Source organism: Octopus bimaculoides, chromosome Z (genome assembly GCF_046866305.1).
Source record: "Octopus bimaculoides isolate indiv1 chromosome Z, ASM4686630v1, whole genome shotgun sequence".
NCBI lineage: Eukaryota > Metazoa > Mollusca > Cephalopoda > Octopoda > Octopodidae > Octopus > Octopus bimaculoides.
In genome coordinates this window covers 20,338,701-20,363,343 of record NC_142944.1, presented here as the reverse complement: position 1 = coordinate 20,363,343, position 24,643 = coordinate 20,338,701, and the positions used below count along the sequence as shown (strand labels likewise).

Below are 24,643 nucleotides of genomic sequence, written 5' to 3'. Positions count from 1 at the left end.
TATAACTTGGCATTGTTAACTAAATAGGGGTCCATTACTAATCTTAGACTAATCATTTGTAAGTATATTCTTGTCATATAGATTCTAAATCGATAAAGAGACATAGGGATCCTAGCATACTAACCTTAGCTTTAGCATTAGTAGACATCGACTTGTCATATAGTAGTCAGTAGAAATGAAAATCAGACATTAGTAGTTATCTAGTAATACTTAATAAGATAGAAGTAAATTCAAAATTTGTGCATATGTTAGGTTCAGACATAAGTCAATAGAGTAAACAGCTTTAAAATAATAATAACGTTCATTTACAGTCTTCCCCATTTATAGATGATAAAACATCTCCATTAAACATGAATTCTTATATTAGTAAATAGACATAAATTTGTGTAGGATGGTACAGTAAATCAAACTGACCCTACTACATTACTGACATTCAATTTATTGACCTCTGTAGAGGCGAAAGGTGATCCCCCCTCCCAATAGTGGGAGTTAAAGTTCACATAAACAAGGACAAAATAAATTACTGTCTCTGCATTCCCCAATCCTCCTTTCCATTAAGAATATTATAATCCTTACCATAACTATCACCTTTATAATCCGCATAAATCTGAAGCATTAAGATCATAATTATGAAAATGATTATATCTACATTTTTTTGCTTCGTTATCATCATTACTAATTGTGCCAATATCATTGTAATTGAAAGAAAAGTTGCATAGTTGGTGTTTCAGTATAATTTTACATAGTAAACATGAACAAAGTCCCCACCATATTGCAATAAAAAGAAAGAGCAATGCCAAAATTAATATCACTAGTATCGATACTATCACTGCCAAATTCAGACACATGCATTCTCCTTTTTATTACAATCATCTTCATTGTACACAGTTTTAAATCTCATTTTCTATATTAACCATTCTATTATCCTTAAAATAACTCAGTAAAAAACAGAAAATGTAATAAAAAAAAAAAATAATAACTTTCAGTGTAATTTCTATAGCTTCTACAAAGATCTAAACCAGATCACATATAAATAAAATAAAATGATCTAGAATTAAATAAGCATTTTCTCAAATAATATATGCAATAGAGTGAAAAATTTGAGAAGCTTTAAAAGTTTTCATTGCTCATCAATATTCTTTGTGTTTAAATCATTTTGCAAAGAAAATCTGTGAGAAATACAAGACAGAATTCCTTTTGTCAAACCATTCTTCACAAAGAACCTTGATTTTACTCAAATCAAAACAAAGCAAATCATTTATTCTTCACACATAAACTACTTAAGATGAACTCACTTTTATCAACTAAATAAGCTGAACTCACCTTCAACTAAATATATTTTCTTCTTAAGCTGACTATATGCTCACACCAGAAAGGGATTTTTCATCATATTACTACTGTTTGAATTTATAATTTAAACTTCTGAATAATGTTATTAATTTAAAGGTGTGTCAGATATGATTGAAAAAAAAAAAAAAAAAGAAAAGAAAAGGGGGAAAAAGAAAACCCAATCATGTGCATTAATTTAAAAAAATAGTCTTCTTTTCTTTCTCTAAATCTTCTTTCATTCTTTTGTCGTGTCTCCTTATAAAAATTTCATTTAAACAATTCTTCAGGTAATATTTATTACATCCTGGAGATATTGTTGATGTCTGGTGGTAACTCCTACCAGTTGAGAGAATTTATCCATCAATGTATGTCCCATTTGTTGGTTTAGAATACATATGAGGTGAGTTGTTGCCCGTCTCAAGTTACAACTCCCACCTTGAACAGTAGCACTACTGCTCACACAGTTGATAAGGTGAAGTACTAAAGGTAAAATGTACATTTCCATTTGCTTTGGTTTTAACTTGTATTCTTTTTCTACTAATTCTGCAAAGAGAATGAAAGTAAAATTTTAGTGACATATACAACCCTATGTGAATCTCTCTCTCTCTCTCTCTTGACAACAAAGTGTAAGCTAGGTTAAAAAACTAATTTTCAAATTTTCTTGTAATGTACATCATAAACAATACTAAAAAAAAAGAAGGAATCAATGAGGGAGCTTATGCATGTTACTTGATCTGTTAGAGAAAACAGCTAATGCTCCTCCAAATCACACAAAAAAATAGCTTACATTTGACAATGTTAATTGAATTGTTATGACCGAAATGTACATGAATTTAGGTCTGCTTGCTACAGACTCACATGGAGCTAACTAAGAACAACAACTTTAACTGATAGTAAAATACTATTATGAAAGTAAAATAAATACCAGCAATTTTCGGTATAATTTCAGAACATTTTCGGGCATTGCTTGTGACTTGGTTTGTAAAAGGACGGAGTAAAATGCTTGGTTCTATTGGAAAATAAATAAATAAATAAATAAATAAATAAACGAATGAATAAAAGCATAAATTGAGTTTCTTACATTTAAAAATATATTTTTGATATGATAAATTTAAATTATTTGCAATAGTTGTTAATTATGGTATTTAAATAAATTAAGACTAATCTTTACAACAAGAAATTGATGCATACATTACACACACACACACACACATTATGATATGCTATTGCATAACCATTTATGTATCATACTTAATGTTTATACACCATTGTTAAGCCAGTCCATGTGGCATTTAGTCTGAGATAACATCTCTTATGGACATGCTGTGTTAAAAAATACTATATATATCGATATCATTATTTCATGTGAAATCATCATTGACCTAGTGAGTAAGACATTGATGTTAGAGACAAAAGGACAAATATTGCAATTTGTATGAGCACCTTCACTGAGGAGATGGAGGCTATAACAAGGATGATGGTGGTTTCTGAGATAGAGTGAAGAAAATTGAAGTTGCAGAATTTGTTGTTCTTAGAAGTAAGAATTACTAGGTAAAAACTTTATGTATTTTATCAGTTACAAACTATGAATTATTAATTTCAAAGGCCACTGCTTCTGTAACCAAATATCAGGACCATTTCCTCCAGTGATATTTGAGACATTTGGAGAGGCTGGGCTGCTAACAGTAAAGTTCTTGTCACCGTAGGTGGCTTGCCTTACTGAGTTATTAGGTGATACTCGTGAGGGCATTTGATTGTTCCAACTCCTTAGCCTTGCCATCACCTGCAGTAATGCTAAGAGAATGTTGGCTTGCTTCAATAGGTTCTGCTGAACCTTGTGATGCACATCCAATTGAAGCACTTAGTGCTGAATTGATGTTTTTTTCTTTCCTTCTTCCTCTTTTTCCTTCTTTTTTTTTTTTTTTGTCATTCTTCACTCATGTTTGTGTTTCCTTCAGTTTTAGATTGGTACATCTTTTAAGGTGCAGGCATGGCTATGTGGTAAGAAACTTTGTTTCAGTCCCACTATGTGGCACCTTGGGAAAGTGTCTTCTATTATAGCCTCAGGCCAACCAAAGCCTTGTGAGTGGATTTGGTAGAAAGAAACTGAAAGAAGCCCATTGTGTGTATATATATATATATATATATATATATATATATGTGTGTGTGTGTGTGTGTATGTATATATTTGTGTGTGTGTCTCTGTGTCTGTCTCTCCCCACTGCTTGACAACTGGTGTTGGTATGTTTACATCCCTGTAACTTAGCAGTTTGGCAAAGGAGATCCGATAGAATAAGTACTAAGCTTCTAAAAAAAAAATAAAACCTAGGGTCAATTTGTTTTATTAAAAAAAAACCTTGAAGGCGGTGTCCCAGCATGCCCACAGTCAAATGATTGAAAAAGAATAAAAAATAAAAGATACCATATACATACATAATCATTAAATTCAAATCTGCAGAATTTCTTCCCAGAAAAAGTTTTTTTTAAAAATTAATATACAAAAAAAAAAAAAAAAGGAAAAATTATAACCACAGTGAACAAAATAGCACGAGGCAAAATATCGTCAGAGAAACTTACCTAAATAATGTATTAACAAATCCAAAATTTTTATAGTGATATTGTGAATTTCAAGGTTTTTGGAGGATAAGTTGGTGCTAACATAGTTCACAGTTAAGTTGATAACTTGTCCCATCGATGGGTAAATGATTGGTATCACATCAAGTAATATCTTTAAAGCTAGTAAATTCACTTTACTATTGGCATCCTGTAGCCGTGGCAAAAAGTTATCAAAGATCTGTCGAAAGATTTAAACAAAATGTTTACTTGCAATACTAACTGAAATTTATGATTAGCTTTCATTTCTTTCTTTTCTTTCTTTCTTTCTTTCTTTCTTTCTTTCTTTCTTTCTTTTTTTCTTTCCTTCCTTCATTTCTTTCTTTCTTCCTTTCTTTCTTTCTCTGTGTGTGTGTGTGTGTGTATGTGTGCGAGTGTAAGTGTATGCGAGTGTAAGTGTATGCATGTGAGTGTGTGTGTGTATGTGTGTGCGTGTGTGTATGTGTGAGCATGTACACGTGCATGTGAGCATGTATGTGTGTGTGTGTGTGTGTGTGTATGAATATGTACATGTGCACGAGTATGTCAGAATATGTACATGTGTGTGAATGTGTGTGAGTGTGTGTGTGAGTATGTGTGGGTATGTGTGTATGTGAAAAATATGTGTAATTAAATAAAACTGGTCTTTTGTCAAACACCATTAATTAAAAATACAAGTAAATTTTGATAATACTGAAAATATTGCAAAAAGAAAAAGAAAAAAACAGTAACTTTGAAATGTCGGACACCTAACCCCATAAGTATACATTGTTTTGGGAATAATGAACCTCCATACAGCCATGAAATTAATTAAGAAAATACTACTTGTGTGCTTATAAAGCTTCAGCTTTAAAAAACATTGCAAATATAGAAATAAATACAATTAGATAAAATTTGTTCTAAAAATATAGGCCAATGGTTCCCAAACTTTTCAGGCTGCCACCCCCTTGACACCCAGGCCACATTCCTAGCGCCCCCACCCAAACTAACCATCACAAGCCTAGACCTCTTTGTCAAATAAGTTCAAAGCAACTGTATTTCACAAATAAAACTTAACCTAATGAACCCATTATTTTGTTGTTTTTTACATGAATTGCTACCCCATTACCACCCCACTTTTTACATGAATAACTACCCCTTTATCGCCCCACTCTTCTTCAACGCCCTCTTGGAACTTTCCATTCCCCCAGGGGGGAGGGCAATACTGCCCACTTTGGTAACCACTGACATAGGCCAATAGCTTAATAAACATATTACAATAACAGGCGTAGGAGTGGCTGTGTGGTAAGTAGCTTGCTTACCAACCACATGGTTCCAGGTTCAGTCCCACTGTGTGGCACCTTGGGCAAGTGTCTTCTACTATAGCCTCAGGCCGACCAAAGCCTTATGAGTGGATTTGGTAGATGGAAACTGAAAGAAGCCTATCATATATATGTATATATATATATATATATGTGTATATATATATATATATATATATATATATATATATATATATATATATATATATTTATATATATATATATGTATGTGTGTGTATATGTTTGTATGTCTGTGTTTGTCCCCACTAACATCGCTTGACAACCAATGCTGGTGTGTTTACGTCCCCATAGCTTAGCGGTTCGGCAAAAGAGACCGATAGAATAAGTACTAGGCTTACAAAGAATAAGTCCTGGGGTTGATTTGAATGACTAAAGGCGGTGCTCCAGCATGACCGCACTCAAATGACTGAAACAAGTAAAAGAGTAAAACGTAATATTGATTTCATATTTTGACACAGGGCCAGTAGTTTTGGGGAAGAGTGTAAGTTGATTACACTGACCCCAGTACATAACTGGTACTTATTTTATTGACCCTGAAAGGATGAAAGGCAAAGTTGACTCCAGCAGTGTTTGAACGCAGAACATTAAGTCAGAAGAAATGAAGCAAAGCAATTTGTCTGGTATACAAACAGTTCTACCAGCTCTCCGCCTCAGTGAAACATGTAATACTGAATTCAAATATTAAGTATTATATATATTATAGAAAATATCTTAAATAAAATTTTGAAATGTCAATTAAAAATATAGAACAAACATGCAAAAAATAAAAACTTAGTTATGTTTTGTATTTCGTTTCATTTCCTAATTTAATTGCAGAAATCTTCAAAAACTAGAAGTAATCTATCAAGTATGGATATTTAAATATCTATGTATCTATATATACACACACATAAATAAGTAGAAAGAAAAAAAAATATATATATATCCATCCAGCCATCTTTTCCACCCACTATTCTAGGGGTAGGTCATGGGGAGTAGAGTCTTCAGGCACTTCTTCCATAGGGTCCTACTTGTAGCAAAGGCCATTAGGATTTGTAGCTTGATTCCCAAGCATGAGCAACTGAGACTATGAATGTTATCCTACTATCTCATTCTTGGTTTTCCCTTATGTCACTCACCAGTTGGCTCAGCTTAAAGAATCTGTCTTGTGATTCTTTTATGTGACATTGTGAATCACATGTTTGTAATACCTGAGCTATGACTTCTCAATGTGGAGAAGCAGCAGCTCAGTTTTGAGTGACTCCCTGATCCCTAATCTATGAACCATGTTGAGTAATGTTACTCCAGAGTCCTTCAAAGAAACCCTCATCTTGGCTCTTTGTATTTGCAATGGTACTCTTTCAATCATTATCCAACATTTATGACCATAGGTGAGGATAGGCACAGAAACCAAATTGAAGACAGTAAGTTTGGCCTTTTTACCAATTTTTCCTCTTCTGAGAATTGAATGCTGGAGTTTAAAAGGTAAAAGGTAAAGGTTACCTTCTTGAGTCATACTGGCTCATAAGGGCTGATTTCTCAGCTTCCATGGCATATAAATTCCTCATCTGCATGGGATACCAGACCGTCACAAGATTATACATTTTTGCTAGTTGAGTGAACTGGAGCAATGTGAAATGAAGTGTTTTGCTCAAGAACACAATGCATTGCTGGGTCCAGGAATCAAAACCACAATCTTACAGTCATGAGTCCAACACCCTAACCACTAGGCCTCGTGCCTCCACAGTGCTGGAGTTACACATCACTCTGAAATTCTAGCATCCAGTTCTGCCTCCTGCTTCCCATCACTCATAAAAATGGCCCTGAGATACTTAAACTTATTCATTTGTTTCAGTGATGTTCCACTATCATGCAGGCAAAGCACACTGAGAAGATTTTCTTGAGAGGACCAATGTGTCAGTCTTTGCAACACTAATTTTCATTCCAGCCATGTAGCACTCAGCAACAAACCCATTCAGTGCATGCTAGAGATTGCCATCTGATGAACTAAGTACTACCATGTTGTCTACAGTCGCCATATTTAATTCCATAACAGCTACCTCTGAAGAGCACAGGGTTACATAATTGAACTGTTACCTAGCACTCCATTGAATGCTAGTGCAAAACAAATTGGTAAGATCGGCCATAATGGATACTGTACACTTCGATTAATATGTGTATGTGTGTGTATGTGTGTGTGTGTGTGTGTGTGTGTGTGTGTGTATCATCATCAGTGCCTACTTTTCTATGCCTATATAAGCTGGAGAGAATTCGTTGAGGTGGATTTTCTACAGCTGGATGCCCTTCCTGTTGCCAACTGTCACTTGTTTCCATGTAAGGAAATATTTCCCCTTCATCAGATATGTTTTCACCAAATATTGGAAACAAAAGACACTGCTAGTATGATGGTGACACTTGTTTACAACTATCATACAAAATCAAAGCAATCCGAGTGTAAAACACACACACACACACACAAGGCATTGGTCTATCCAGGGTTATAGCAGAAGATACTTGCCTCAAGGTGTCACACAGTTGGATTAAACCCAGAGTCATAAAGTTGAGAAGCAAATCTCTTACTCACAGACCTTCACCAGCACCAATCAAATATGAAAAATCATTCTGTGATTATTCAGCTTAAATCATAAACTTTTATGATTCCTAAGTGCTGTATTACAGTCAGGTACACATCCAGTTGACCAAGAGGACCATATTTATATCATTAAGGCATTGCAGTACTGTGCAATAACGTTAATGTAAAATTGATATGAGCTCAAAACAATTAAAAATGCTTGCACAGTGACTTTACGGTCAGCCATAAATAACTGTGGGGTGTAATCACAACAAGAAATGGACTTCTGAGTGATGCTTATAAGTAATTTGAAGAGCTTAATTGTCTACAAGTGAAGGTATTTCTGGTTTCTCTTTTCCATTTCTCTTCTACTATACCTTATTCCATTTCAACTTATTACCCTTGCATTTTGCATGTGTGTGTGTGTGTGTGTGGTGTGTGTGTGTGCAGTAGAATATGGGGTGAGAATGTATGCATATAACATACATACATAGATAAACATATACATATATATATATGTGTGTGTGTGTGTGTGTGTGTACATATACACACATACATACATATGTACATATATACATATATATATATATATATATATATATATATATATATATATATATATATATATATATATATATATACACATACATATATATATGCATGTATGTTTATGCATATATGTATATCTTTATGTTTGTGTCTGTCTCTTCACTGCTTGACAAATGGTATTGGCTTGTTTACATCCCCATAGCTTAGTGGGTTGGTAAAAGACCCCAATAGAATAAGTACTAGGCTTAAAAAATAAAAACTGGAATCAATTCCTTTGACTGAAACCCTCCAAGGTGGTGCCCCAGCATGACCGTAGTCTTATGGCTAAAACAAATAATCTTCTTCAGACTAAACAGGAAAAATGTAGTAACTGTAAGAGTGATGTGTTGAGTTCAACTTCTAAGACAAGTGTCAAAATAACATTCAGTAAACCACCTGATTACTAAAGAAATCAATAGCAGATGTGTTAGAAGATGTACATGTCAAGATGTGTGCTGGATAAATGAAAGTGCATGTGTAAACAGTGCTTTGAATTATAAGAATTAGACAGAAGAGGAATCAAACCTGAGTGATGTTTGTTGCAATAATATTAGGGTTTGAATCACACAGTTCTTTAAAATTTTCAAGACCTTTTTGTCGAACACGCCAATCATTAGCAGAAAGAAGTTTGTTCATTTCTTTTATTTCTTCTTGTACCATTTCAATATTTTTATATGATATCGGTCGTTTTGCACTAGCATGAACATTTACTAAGCTGCAATGGGGGAAAAAAAAAGAGAAAGATGTGTGGTTTATAAATTGTCAGTATGTTTTATGTTTTATGTTTTGCAAGATTCTTGATGTGAAATCCTGCGTTGAAACAGAAATTTGTTATACAAGGGGATGGTCATATTTTACTGATTAAACATACACACACTATATATTTTTGCCTGTCGCTTCAGCTTTATTATTATTATTATTATTATTATTATTATTATTATTATTATTATTATTATTACTATTATTATCAGTATCACCATCATTATAATTGTTTCTTTGTTAAAGCTCATTTTTTCACACATCCTGTGACCTCTTTAGCCACTCTTTGTTCGACATGTCTCCTCTTGTTCTACTTATTCTACTTCATGTGATGAAAGAGCTTTGACAAAGAACCTAAAATAATAATAATAATAATAATAATAATAATAATAATAATAATAATAATAATAATTATAATTATAATAATGATAATAATAATAACAAGAGCACTCAGAGAGCACAAAGCAATACAAACATCCTCTCATAGATTAGCCAGAGATTATTTTTAATATAAGAATATCTGAAATAAACTCAACTGCTCTCACAAACGAGATTACTAAAAATGAACCCGACCGCTCTCAAAAATTAAGTAAAAAAACAGGAAAAATAATCCAGAATCCTTGTTCAGTATCGGATCAAACCCAAAATCTAATCAGTTTGTGCCAGTCACGAGGCCAAACATCCCTGAAAGTTTCATCTGAATCCATCCAGCTGTTCTTGAGATATCTTGTCCATGGATAAACAAACAAGCAAACACGACTGAAAACAATACTTCCACCTTCGCTAAGGCAGAGGTAATAATAAAGCTGAAGTGAAAACCCAAAATATATAGTGCATGTGTTTAATCAGCAAAATATGACCATCTCTATGTATAACAATAAATTACAAATACATAACAGTTAGTAAGAGAAAGAAACTGGGTACTAAGGATGCAGCACCTTGTGTGGGAAGTTTTATTCTTCTTTATGTAAAGAATGTCTCAACATTTTGAGAATAATCTAATAGTAATATTCATATCTATAACATCCATTAAAGATTGCAAAGAAAATCTTTGGTACTTCCCTTTGCATTAAAGCATTCCATCTAAGCAGTCAACTCTAGATCTGACTCCCTGAAAAAAAATCTTATGATGATCCTTACATGAGAATTTTTGTGTTAAAAGTATGTGTTCCTTATCTTATTCTAAATTAGAGGCCTCTGAGCCCCCCCTCCCCCACCAAACATTGTGCAATAAAACACAACACGAGGGGATTAACACACCATGCACTAGATTGTATTTAGCTTGCTATCACCATGATTAATGCTCAAATAGATAAGACAGCAAAGTGGGTGGAAACAGCCAAACTACCTCGCTGTATTTAATACACTCCAACACAGAGCTCTTTTACTGTGTCTTCAACACTATTTCTATACATCTGATGATATATAGTTGATGTAAGCAACTTAAAAAATAAACAACTTACTATCTGACAAATAACAACAAATAGTTGTTATGCATTTTACACTTACAAGTAACAACAAATAGTTGTTGTGCATTGTACACTTACAAGTAAGATCTAAATACCTTATTAATAGGTGTTATGTGGGAAAAGCAATATACTTTCAATTAATCCTTTGTAAAATATGATAAACTAAATACATGCTTAATTCAAGTAAAGATATTAGTCAGTTAAAGCTTGGTATTAAAGGAACAACATAAAAAAACATTAATTGTTGTTCTATAGAGGAAATTTAATTATTTGAGATTAATTACGTTTTATGAAATAAACATGTTTAACAATATGAATAAATCTTTCAATGACTGTAAGACATTTCAAGTCAATTTGCATTTATTTTTCTATGCTAACAAATAATTAGATACTTCTGAAAAGAAAGAAAAAAAAACTCATTAATTATTAATCATCATCATCATCCCCCACTGCCTCCTCCTCCTCTACCACCGTCACCTCACCTCCTCTCATCATCATCATCATTTTACATGTTTTCCATACTAACATGGTTAGATGCATTGTCAAAATCCAAGTCATTTCTTACTTGGAGTCACTGTCCTCCATAGTAGTCAAAGAATCATGTTTTGCTTGTATGCTCCATTTTTTGGCCATTATTTCTACCACTGGATCCATCTCTTAATGCCAGCCAACTTACAGAGTGTAGCAGGGCACATTTTATTGTGGTCCCAATTCTAGAGAGGTTGTCATGCCTGCAGCAAGACTAAAGTGTCTTCTGTATCCTATTTTGACTCTGCCCATCATTTATCAATCACTTTATCTTGGCAAGATTAAAGAGCCCTTTATTTACTCTACGTTGTCACTGTTCTTTCAAGATAGACATGATGAAGAGGATAAACAGAAGAGAGAAAGAGAATGATGATTGAGGGGCTGAAAGAAGTGAGAGTATAAATATGAGGTGGAGAAACAGAGTGAGAGTAGCAAGATGGTATTAGGAGAGGGACAAATGGAAAAAAAGACAGTGATAGCTAAATATTGATTTCAAATTTTGACACAAGGCCAGAAATTTTGAGGGAGGGGGTAAGTCGATAATATTGACCCAGTGTTCAATTGGTACTTATTTTATTGACCCTGAAAGGATGAAGTGCAAAGTGGACCTCGGTGGAATTTGAACTTAGAATGTGAAGGAGGATGATGTGGAGAAGAGAGGCAGATATTTTGTGAGGAATTATATCTATAATACATGTCTTTAGAATCCCAGTCTGCCATGGTCAAAGAAAATGTTCATCTAGAGCTGGACACTAATTTGTGACTAATTAACATAGAATGAGCTCTCTCACAACATGCAATGTGTTATGGCACAGATGATACCACATAGTATACAATGTATTGAGGAGCAACTCTCATTATGTAATATATAAGAGGCAGTAAAACAGAAGCAACCATGTAGCATATATATTTTTTAACAGCGTATTATATTATTTAGCATAAGTACATGATGATGATGATGATGATGATGATGATGATGGTGATGATGACATTATGAAAACAAATTTGACTATCTCCTTATTTACACTGGAAGAATAGTGAGAATTGCTTCAATAACAGAATGTAAAATAAACATTTACCTTGCAGCAGATCCAGTCCTTGATGAGGACAAAGACTTTGCTGAATGTGGAGCAGATGATATGTCATAAGACATTTCAACCAAACCCTACAAATGTGAAATATTTTTCAGTCATGTTACATTAGAATTAGAAACACAGACACACAGACACAAGAAAAAAGAAAAAACAATGCATGTAGTAGTGATTCTGGCATTTTCCAATTAATAGACACTTGCCTGTTTTCAAACATTGATGTAACCTACGAATTTCTATGAGTTTATTACTGCCCTACTTTGAAATCTCACCTGAAATACCATCACATCCCAAACACTCACTTGCTTAACTCAATCATATATTTATTCAAATAGAAATGATTGATATCACACAACAAAATAGTTGAAATAAGAGATAAAAGCAACAATTTGTTTCTGGCAAATAACAACACATAACTATTATGCCTGCTGGAGAAACATTCTTAGATTTAATTAATCCTTCATTAAATGTTATGAAAAAGAATTCTATTGTCTTTTACATGTCTTCCAATTTAGGAAATCCTATAACATTTATGAAGAATTTGTTTTCAGTATCATAAGGTGTATTAGAGAGCAACTGAAATATTTTAAGAGTCATACATTAGAAATTGTGAACTTTGTCTGATTTTATGGCATCAATGTGCTTTGAAGCAAATACAGTGTGTTTCAGTAGAATAGTGGTAGCTACATGGTTAAAAGTAAAATCTACAGACTTGTAGTACTTCTGACCTTATTGTTGGTGTGAAACTGAGGACATAATTTTGAAAACAGATACAAAGCTTCATATCTTCATTATGTGACAATTCTTCAGTAACAACTGAAGTCTGGCATCATAAAAACATTAAAAAACAAAACAATGAGTGGTACATAGAGTAGTCTTATACAAATGATGAACTGACATGATTTAGCTACACTAAACCTGATAATGGTTGCAATTACACCTGCTTTCGGATATCTCAAATGATACATGTCTCTTGATAAAAATCAGAATTTACTCAAAGCCCTATAGATTATGTGTCTTTCCTTTTTTTTTCAAAGATGTAAATAGCACCATTTGAGCCAGTGGCACATGAAAAAACATTCGAGCGAGGTCATTGCCAGTGCCGCTGGACTGACTCCTGTGCAGATGGCATGTAAAAAACACCATTTTGAGCATGACCATTGCCAGTACCGTGTGACTGGCCCTCATGCCGGTAACACAAAAAGCACCCACTACACTCTTGGGTTAGGAAGGGCATCTAGCTGTAGAAACTCTGTCAGATCAGATTGGAGCCTGGTGCAGCCATCTGGTTCGCCAGTCCTCAGTCAAATCATCCAACCCATACTAGCATGGAAAGTGGACGTTAAACGATGATGATGACGACGATGATGTTTCAATGTTGTTTGAAGGAATTAGACCATAATTTCTAACAAATAGAATGAAATCACTTTGCAGTAGGGGTAATTGGAGCAAAATAGAGACACATTATATAAACAAAAAGTTGACAGATATGTACAAACACAGATACACATATACAAAGTGGTAAAAAAGAAAATGACAAACAAGTGCAGATGAATGCATAAAACTCCTCATTCCTTTCAGTTTTGGCTGTTTTATTTGTCCTGTACAATATTTTGCTTTAACAGAATAAGAAATACAAACTACAAATAAAACTTAATTTGTATAACATGATTTCTAAGAGAGGCTAATGCTAACATTTATTATTAAAAAAATAGCATGTTAAAAAGGAATAAGAAGGAAAACAAGTAGTTTTCTCACCTTTTTATTCAAATTTTCTATTTGACTTTTCATGGTATTAATAGATTCAGAAGGAAGGTATTTCTCTAGCTGTTGTTCCAAACTTGGGTTTTCCATCAACAAAAAAAGAATTTCTTTACCATGATATCTAAAAGAAAATATTTCAGTGACAAATATAACTGTTTTTCATTTAGTAAAAACCTGCCATATCTGGCCTCTAACAACAACCCTACAATGTCATTCTAAATAAAAAAAACAATCATGTCACTAAAGTCTCTAAGCTACAAGATTATGCATGATTGATTCAAAATCATGTGAATAAATATTAGATCTGACAGAGTTAACTGAACACTAAACAGTTAAACACTAGAATACTTACTAAAGCTGTTATGTAGCAAAACATTTTTACCTGTTTTCCAAGCTGGAATGAGTTGGATGGGTTGACTAGAGCTGGCAAGTCAGAAGACTGCACCAAGCTCTACTGTCTGCTTTAGTATACAAAACCCAAACCAAAACACTGCACAAGCCTTAAGTGCAAAGGTCTGAGTTCAATTATCTTGTAGAAACAAGAGTACGAAAATATTTCACAGATAATGATCATAAGACAAGTATGTGGAACACGATTGTCACTACCACTACATAAACCTGATGATTATGTAACACATGAAAGTACTAGTTCTATCACAGTAAATATATAATATTCTATTATTATAACACTGTAAAATTATAAAAATTGTAAATAATAAAACGTGAAAATCAGACTAGGTTGGAATTTCATTGATTAATATATTCTTCTATGCACCATCCATCCATCTCTATATCTATATCTATCTATCTATCTGTCTGTCTGTCTGTCTGTCTGACATTCACTTTATCTGTTATTCTATCTATCTATCTATCTATCTATCTATCTATATTTATATCTATATCTATCTATCTATCTATCTATATCTATATATATAAAAATGAGAATGTGTGTCTGTCTGTCTGTCTGTGTGAATCCCTAAAACTCGAGAACTACGCAACCAATTTCATTCAAATTTTACAGATGCCTTACTTAGGGTTCCAGTTGTGTTTTAGTCAAAAAACATTTTTAACTTCTTGCAGAGTTCGAGCCCACGGCAACATAATATCTCCTCCATTATTTAAGTATTACGTGTCAAAAGTGAAACAAAAACACTCATGTCAAATACTTCCACTTTAAAAATGAAATTATTCCACTAACTGAAATAATCACATTTTGATACTGTAATGAGAGAGAGAGAGAGAGAGAGAGAGAGAGGGAGAGAGAGAGAGAGAGAGAGAGAGAAAGAGAGAGATAGACAGAGAGAGAGAGAGAGAGAGAGAGAGAGAGAGAGAGAGAGAGAGAGAGAGATGTATATGTATACATATAGATGTATATGTACACGTTATTCCACTAACTGAAACAATCACATTTCGATACTGTAATGACAGATACTTTCAGAGAGAGAGAGAGAGATGTATATGTATACATATAGATGTATATGTACACGTATATGTATAGATATATATATAGAGAGAGATCTATATGCATACATGTATATGTATACATATGTGTAGATGTATATATATATATAGATGTACATGTAATATGTACACATATATACATATATATACATGCATACAGATATCTATACATATATACACCCATCACACACATACACATGCACACAAACACAAACATTAGTCATTTGTTTTCTTATCCAAAACTACGTCAAAAGTACACTGAACGGATCTTTATGAAATTTGGAAATTATATTCTATGCATAACGGCCATAACTCCCATGAAAATTCATATATTTTTGATGTTGATGAAATTTTAACCCGAACATAACAGATGAGCATTATTTGTAATTCAACGGTACAACAGTGTAAGACTACCCTTTCAGATATACTTACATTGTGATTTCTGCAATGTGGTGCATAAATTGTCAAGTAAATGAGATGCATCTTTGCCTCCACTGATTCACTTGAAAAGTGTTGAGTAAAATTATTTCGTTGCAGACCTCCTTTGAGTCTTTTTATTATCACTGCGACACATAGTCCCCAGTTGGTAACATTGATTTCAAGGCCTTCCCAGATGAGAGACTGGCATTACACTTAATGTCTATGTTCCATGCTGGCATGGATTGGAGAGTTATTAATGTAGAAATATGGTATCGTAGCTACTAACAGTTGAGGGTTGCGTAGTCTAGACAGCGTTTTTAGATTTCATTATTCTCTTTAACCCGGGCAAAGCCGGGTATTTCTGCTAGTATATATATATATATATATATATATATATATATATATATAAAACAAAGGCAGCTATAAGCAATAAAAAACCAAAAAGGAAAAATTCAATTGTCACTAATTGTGACTGACGGTGCAGGGTAGCACCTACATTGCTAGAAATAAGAGCTGAAAGTCCTTAGGGGCACAAAGAAGCACACATCTATGTACTGACAGGGGAAATAACCACCCCACAGTGAGAAAGATCATCATACTAGTCTAGTTTCATTTTGAATCAAAAGCTCATCAGTGATCACTACTCCATCACTGAAGAGTTTGGCTAAATCCCAACTGTCACTATATAGTATTTACCATATGAATGAATGGCTGATACAACAAAATGGTAATGTGAAAATTATAAAGTAACTAAGGTGGCTATATGCAATATAAAACCAAAAAGGAAAAATTCAATTGTCATTAATTGTGACTGACAGTGCAGAGTAGCACCTACAAAACTCTATGCAATTTTTGATCAATCTAAAAATAATAGTAAAATCATAAAAATATCAGTTTTAATATATTTTAATAAGATATTGCTTTAATTGTTCTGATTGCTCACTCATGCTCAAAACCTACAGCTAACTTTCTACAGCTCTCAATCACTGTAATCACCTCCTCTCTGACTTGTCTTCACATTCAAACCCAGATTCACTTCTTTGTCACTTCCAACCATTAGTCTAACGTTCACTTGCTCTTGTGACAACACTGTTAGTGCACTTATAAATTTTCAAGAATTGAAGGGAATATTATAACCTTTTGCAAGAAGAATAAACTGAAGCACTTTCCTATTTTCCTATTTATTTTATAACTAATATTTCTTATAAATGTTATCTCACTAATTATTCCATTTCCTCTTCAAATTCTACTATTTTTGTATGTTATGATCTTTCTTTAAATTTAGGAAAGGATACACTGGACAATGTAGTCTTAAATATACAAAAAGAATTGAGATAAAAGACACTAAAGGATTACACAAACTATGTGAAAACTGTCTGACATAGCAATAATAATGATTTCTAAGATTATGTGAACATTGTTCGAAAATAATTATTTGAAAACAATTATTCAAAAAACATTTATTCAAATGGAAAATTGTATGAATGAAAATTATTCAAAAGGACAATTATACGAAATGTTAATTATTCTAAGATTAAGAAGCAAGTACACAAATGATATATATTTCAAATAACTGTTTCCGAATAATTGTTTTCGCACAATTTTCATGATACGGATTTCAAATATAAAGTCATTTTCAGGGAAGTGACTAGTTTTTATTTTTATTGACCCTAAGGTGAACTTGACCCCAGAATGTAAAGAGATATAATGATATAACTAAAATAATAATAATAATAATAATAATCCTTTCTACTATAGGCACAAGGCCTGAAATTTTGGGGGAGGGGGATAGCTGATCACATCGACCCCAGTACTTGACTGATACTTAATTTGTCCTCCCTGAAAGGATGAAAGGCAAAGTCAACCTTGGTATGATTTGATCCCAGAACTTAGCGACAGACGAAATAATGCTAAACATTTCGCCCGGCATGCTAACAATTCTGCCAGCTCACCACCTAAATAATAATAATAATAATAATAATAATAATAATAATGATGATGATGATGATGATGATGATGATAATAATAATAATAGCACCCAAATACTAATAATCCTTTCTATTATAGGCACAAGGTCTGAAATTGGGGAGGGGGACTAGTTGATTACATTGACCTTAGTGTTTCACTGGTACTTATTTCATTGACCTTCGCTAAGGCAGTGGTAATAATAATAATAATTGAGCACAAGCTGGAGCTCATGGTGGTGGACAAGGTGAACCACATGTGCTCTATAATTGATGTTGCATGTCCCCTTGACACCCCAAATAATCAAGAAGGTAAAAGAAAAAATAGATGCATTCAACCTTCTTAAATACGAGATAGCTCGACTGTAGAAAATGAAGAAGGTGAGACAGTGCCAACTATTACAAGAAGCCACTAGTCAATGGGGACTGGAAAGAAGAAATACTGCAAAAACACAGAAAGAAATTCGAGAGGAAACGTAGGCAAGGCTTGAGGTGAAAATAATAACTAAAGCAAGAAAAAAAAAAAGATAGAAATAAAACAAATGAAGAAAACATAGCAATATTTGAGGCCGAAAGGTTAAGAATTACTTAAAGGAGACAAAACTAAACTGCATAATTTTTTATGAGTACTATAAGCAAGTAATATATTTATTTAATCTCTTCTTTCTAAAACTTACCGTACTTCGTTGGATGGATCAGTTAAGCAGTCGAGTGTGGCTTGTAGAATTTTATCCGTCAAATCTTTAACACCACTTAATAATCGTCGGTGACCAATTTTTTTTGCAATAACTGTTATGTAATATGATGCAGTTTTTCTTATACCTACACTTCGGTGCCTTAAATAAAAGAAATTTAAAAAATAAGAAAAGAAAAATATAATACTTTAGGTGAAAGAAACTTTTCACATTAAAATGCTGCACGTTGAGAATTTAGCATAATCAAAAATTTTTTAATTGAGAACATTAAATAAAATTCAGTCTATACATTATTTGTTTGACAAAGTCTGTGACATCAGAGTTTGTAGACTCCCTAAGCACAGAGTTTGTAGACTCCCTAAGCAACTAATGGAAGGCACACAATATATTTTTAAGGGTTAATCCTTTAGCATTTAAACCAGCCATATTCGGCCCAAATATTTTACTTGGGTTCAAAATGGCTAGATTTAGCCTCTCACACCTACCCTACAATGTCATTCTAATAATAAACAATCACATTGTTAAAATTTTGAAGGTATGGGATAATTAATAGTTAATTCAAAACAATGTTGATAAATAAGCATCATCATTTGACAGAATAATCATTTGACAGAATGCTAACAGGTTAATCAATACCTTGCCTCCTTTCAATGCAGTGATAACTACCTTTTCTCAGTTTTTAAAACTTTATTCTAAGGTTGTTGGAAAGATGAGCATGTCATCTTGAAAATATTATCCTATTAATTCCTTTCACTGTAGATTCCATAGTGTTTGAAAATGGACCTTATATTTTTTGAGACCTGTTCATGACTAAACAAAAACCATCATGTGTATACTTTAGACACAATCTCTAAGAATTTTCCTCTAATGTTTTTCAACCAAGAACCATTTTATCACTCAACAAAATTTCTTGATGTCACATTATTAAAGACTAGAAACAACAATTTTCTGGAAAAAAAAAGGAAAAAGAAAAAAAACAAAACAAAACAACTTGAAAAATTAAATATTCCAACTGGACTTACTTCAAACCTTTGGTTATGAGGATCGGCAAAGCCTTCGTACAGGTGATATTTTCAACCATTGCATCAAATGCTTTTTCTACATCATTCCTGATGAATTCTTTGCTGACAGCCATCAAAGCTAATAAGCAACCAATAACTTTGTCTAATTCCTGAAAAAATGTATGATCAAATATTAAATTTAAATTCTTTTAAGAAGACTAGCAATATCTGAATTTCTCAAAAGGATTCAAATTTATGAAATTTAGTTTTAAAAATGAAAATTGTGCATACGGGACAATAGTCAAGTAAGAAAGGTCCCCTACTTTTTCAAAATTTTAAAACAATTTATGAAAATACAGAATTCCACAAAAATGCCTGTTAAACCAATCCCTAAATTTTAATGATATATTATAAGTTATCATAGTATGTTGTAAATAATATCAGCAACAAATGGAACTCACTGCATCCATTCTTCTCTTCAGATAGAGAAACATATCAGTAACACAAAGAATAGCATCTCTTTTAACTTGAGACCTTAGGTTTTCCAACTGGAAGCAGAAAAAAAAAGTAGATAAATAAATAAATAGATAAAGCTCCCCACCCCCACCCAAAAAATAATAAAGAAGGAAATATATTCAGAATCACAACTTGGAATGGGAAGTTATTTGCACAAATTCAAACCTACAGGAAGTACTTCAGTGTTTTTTTACAAATTGATTAAGGTTTTTGTATAATCAGGAAGCCACAAATTAAAAGGAAGTTAAATGGAAAATTATAGCGATCCTTCTTTGCTTTAACTAAAATACAAAACTGGATTACAAACTCAGCTTAATGGTATCCACATGTACACAACAAAATTTAGAATGATTTGACATTAGTTTGATGTGAACTATGGAATTCATTCAGTTGTTTTACTGAATGCACGTTTTTTTTACAAAATTTGCATAGTATATACATACATACATACATACATACATACATACATACATACATACATACATACATACACACACACACACGCGCACGCAAACACACGCACACACATGCATGCACATGCATACACATATAATGATGGTTGTCCACTCATGACCAAGGAAGACTGTTACTGACCATTAAGAACATTGAGCACTCAGACAAATTTGTACTTTGCACTAGTGGCTCTGCTAGTGACCAATGAGTCCAACTTTTGATAAACATAAACATCCACAGATACTGCAGATCAAGCTTCCCCCATTCACCACACTGGCAGTGCATTTTCAAGCCACTCATTTAAATTCTGCATGGAAAATGCATGCTTTTAAAAATACACATATCTTCCTTTATTTTTCTCTCCACTGCTGGTGATGACAAGCATTACTTTCTTTCCCTTTTGACCACCTATATTTCACATGCCTTCAATGAAGACTTTACACAGTCCTTGACTGGTCCTTGTGAACTGCCAGCATAGAGGTCTTGAGGGGAGCCAATGTCCTGAGCATTGAGGTGATGGTGCTTAAGCACTGGTTACATTGGACTGGGTACCTTGTTTAGATGAATGATTGGAGCATCCTTAAGCTGATGCTATATGGTAAAGTTGCTTGCGAAAAATGCTTCCAACAGGAACCAAGACTATACACATGTTGGACTCTCCTGTCTAACCAAGAGATTAAGGTTCTGCATTTTCTTGCTGAACAACCTGCAAGTTTGATTTGTTTATAGTGATCAAAAAGCTTGAGCTGTACACTAGCTCATTCCCTCCATCAAATCAACATTGCCTGCATAGGTGCATGGTGTGCCACATGTCAGATGTGGAGGTGATCACAGAGCCATGTGAGATGAAGTGCTTTACTCAAGAATACAAGTTTGTCTGGTCCGTGAATTGAAATCAAGATCTTGGGACCACAAGTGCAATACCCTAATCACTAAGCCATGTACCCCTTCCCCCCACACACATGCATACATGCAGACATAAATATCTACATCTGTTTAGGTTAAACAACTTCAAGTATACTACCTGAAAGCATTATATTTTAATAATATCTTCAGATAGTCAAGGAATTCTTCACATTTCAACACAAGGGTCATATCATATATGTTGAAGAGTTCAGCTGGCCAGCACAGATGATTATAGATACTAGTTTTGTAATACTCATTACTTTATAATACCTATAAATTAATAACTATTTTATAGGTTATTATACTTTTATGGGTATATATTTTTGTAAGTCCTATCTCATAAGTAATATATGTTTCTCTGCAACCTTTTGTTAACAAACAAAAATATGAAATTACTAACTGTTAAACCATAATAAATTATCCATTACAAAATATACAATGAAAAACAATTGATATTTTTCATGAAAACACAGCTTGCACTGTAATTTTGAAAGTCTGAAGGAAATGAAAATTACTGGAAAGTATAAAAATTTTTTAAAAAAATATTATGAAAATAACATGAACTGTATGAATTCACAACATATGAAAAACATATGAGAAAAGTTATTTTTTCACTTGGGCTTCAAACAGTGAAAGTTTTTCATTAAATGATTTGACAAGTATGAAAAGATTTGGGATCAAATTGTTTTCTGGACTGGATTGAAGTTTATAAAATGTAGTTTAGGTTGGTCAAAATTAACAGAACAATCAATGTGTCAACAGTTTGTAGTGACCTTTAGATAACCAGGTAAAGTGTTTAGCTAGTCAAGTGGTCATTTACCACCAGTTTATTGGACCAAAGTAACTCCCAGCCTTTTTCTGGCTATATAAAGTAGAATTCTAAATCTGCATTTTCTGTTTCCTTCAGAAACATGCCAGCAGTAATCCCTTGACTATCACAGGAATTACATTCCAAAACCCCCCTGCGATAGATGAAAATCCGTGAAGTAAAAACTGTACTGTACTGCATATTTTCTTTTATTATTTTTATAATTTATATATATTTATTTTATTATAAATGCAAAACAAAACCATGGAGGAATCTACATAAGCTTAAATAATAAACCATGACAGGTGAACCGTGATAGGTGAACCATGAAATGGTGAGGGATTACTGTACTCTTGCTCGTTTTTTTGCACAGAATTTTACAAGAAGTGTTCTACTCTTAATCAGCTAGTATCAAAACAATGTTCATTTGAGTTGAATGAAATACTATATTATCATAGATTTTGTTTATTGATATCACTTATTTTTTTACCTTGTCATATTCTAATTTCATACAACACAAGAATTTTAATTCAAGAACATATGTACCATTTTTTTCATCACATTTTCTGAAGCCCTGCTTTTTTTAATAATGAAATTTTTTAATAATGAAATTGAAAGTTGTTAGTTATTCCTTGTACAGATTCACTTGCATAAGCATCATGTAGACCTTTCTTGCATTTTGCATGCACATCATACTTCTCCACTTGAACCTCATGTATGCAACATGCAGACCCACATGCAAAAGATGTAAGTGCATGAACAATGCACCCATCTTTTTATCTCCCAAATATACTTGCATCTTAAGCCCACATATGCATTATATATCCATCAGTTCCTTTGCCAGCTTAGCATGTGCAACATTCAACTCTTTAAGTATATTTGTATCATTGTTTGGTTTTCATTATTATTTCTTTTCTATCCTAATCAATTGCTGTTTTTCCCTGCAATATAGGAGCTAATTTAGTGACTCCTATAAACTAGATGAAGTTTTGATTGTTCACCATTTTTTCACTGGTTTATTGGAGCAACAAGAATGCAATAAGTCTTATCCATATACGACAAAACTCATATATATAAAGTAGAACTAAAATACTGGTCCTCGATTTTTTCAACAAATGCAGTTGGGAGAAGTTTTTCTAACTTTCTCTTAACACAGAATTCATCTAGAGTTGAAACTGTCATTCTACTCTTGTTCAGCTTGTCCCAGCATAAGGCATGTTTTAGTTAAATAAATACTGAATATCTCTACTTCACCAGTTTATATATAATAAGTTCACTTATCTTTATCTCACCAGTTTATATATAATAAGTTCACTTATCTTTATCTCAGCAACATTTTTCTTTCACACAATACATTACATGTGTTGTGTGAAAGAGGGACCTTATTTAAAGAGAATAAATAAATTTTAAGAGGGACCTTAATTAAAGAGAATATGCATTACATTACTTCTTCTTCAAAATATTTAACTACAAACTTGCTTTTTAATTAATGTTACACCTGAGAATTGTCACAGCTTCAGACCTGTAGTTATTAACTTTTGAAAGTTAACACATACAAACTGTATGTGTGTATGATATTCTTCCTCCTATCTGGTATTCACTATCAATCACACCTTCACTCATGTTTACCATTCACTGCATCCACTTCTATCTCCACCTCCATCTAACTGCCATTCTTTCACACCCTTGTGATTTTACCAACCCATTCATTCTGTCCACTCTACATGACCATTTCTCTAATGTTCACCTTCCTGTAACTTGGGGATATGCTCTGACACCTCTGTACCTTTTTCTTCCTTCTTTTCCCAACAGGGCCATGTATCACCTCTACTGCGAGACACCTGTTTCTATTCCTCTATCAGACTTAAACCTCTCATCCCCAGGCATAAAGCCACTTAGTATCATTTTCCCCCCACTCAGTTGAGGGGGTCTTGGCTTACATGTTACTTGGTGACTTTACTAGTGCCAGTGCCACATTCAAAGTACCCACTGCGCATTGTAAAGTGGTTGGCGTTAAGAAAGGCATCCAGACACAGGAACCATGCTAAAGCAGACAGTAGAGCTCAGCACAATCTTGTGACTCCCCAGCTTCTTCCAAATTGTCCAACCCATGCCAACATGGAAAACAGATGTTAAACAAGAACAATGATGATGATGATGATGATGATGATAGTAATGACGACGGTGATGATGATAGTAATGATGATGATGATGATGATGTTGATGAGGGTATTGATGATGATGATGATGATGATGATGATGATGATGTTGATCATCTCTAGTCATTGAAGTAGTGCATTCTACGACTAGAGGTCATCATTGATCTCTAGTCATTGAATAATGCTGACGATGATGAAGATCTCCAATGATTAATGTGCATGTTTGATATGAGGCGGAATATTGTGCAACAGTGAAATGGCTACTAA

The 24,643-nt window shown here is 33.2% G+C and overlaps 1 protein-coding gene across 3 annotated transcripts in view; it reads right to left on the bottom strand.

The window, feature by feature from the left end:
• Positions 1-304: 304 nt before the first annotated feature.
• Positions 305-24,643, bottom strand: part of LOC106873141 (TOG array regulator of axonemal microtubules protein 1) — a 111,036-nt gene continuing 86,697 nt past the window's right edge. For all 3 annotated transcript variants that reach the window (XM_089364926.1, XM_089364927.1, XM_089364928.1), the window contains 9 exons: positions 19,996-20,082; positions 19,556-19,704; positions 18,516-18,674; positions 13,988-14,114; positions 12,218-12,303; positions 8,908-9,097; positions 3,907-4,123; positions 2,255-2,338; positions 305-1,872 (listed from right to left, as the gene is read on the bottom strand). In XM_089364926.1, the coding sequence (XP_089221052.1) occupies positions 1,613-1,872; positions 2,255-2,338; positions 3,907-4,123; positions 8,908-9,097; positions 12,218-12,303; positions 13,988-14,114; positions 18,516-18,674; positions 19,556-19,704; positions 19,996-20,082 (1,359 nt within the window). In that variant the 3' untranslated portion in view covers positions 305-1,612. The remainder of the gene's footprint in view (positions 1,873-2,254; positions 2,339-3,906; positions 4,124-8,907; positions 9,098-12,217; positions 12,304-13,987; positions 14,115-18,515; positions 18,675-19,555; positions 19,705-19,995; positions 20,083-24,643) is intronic.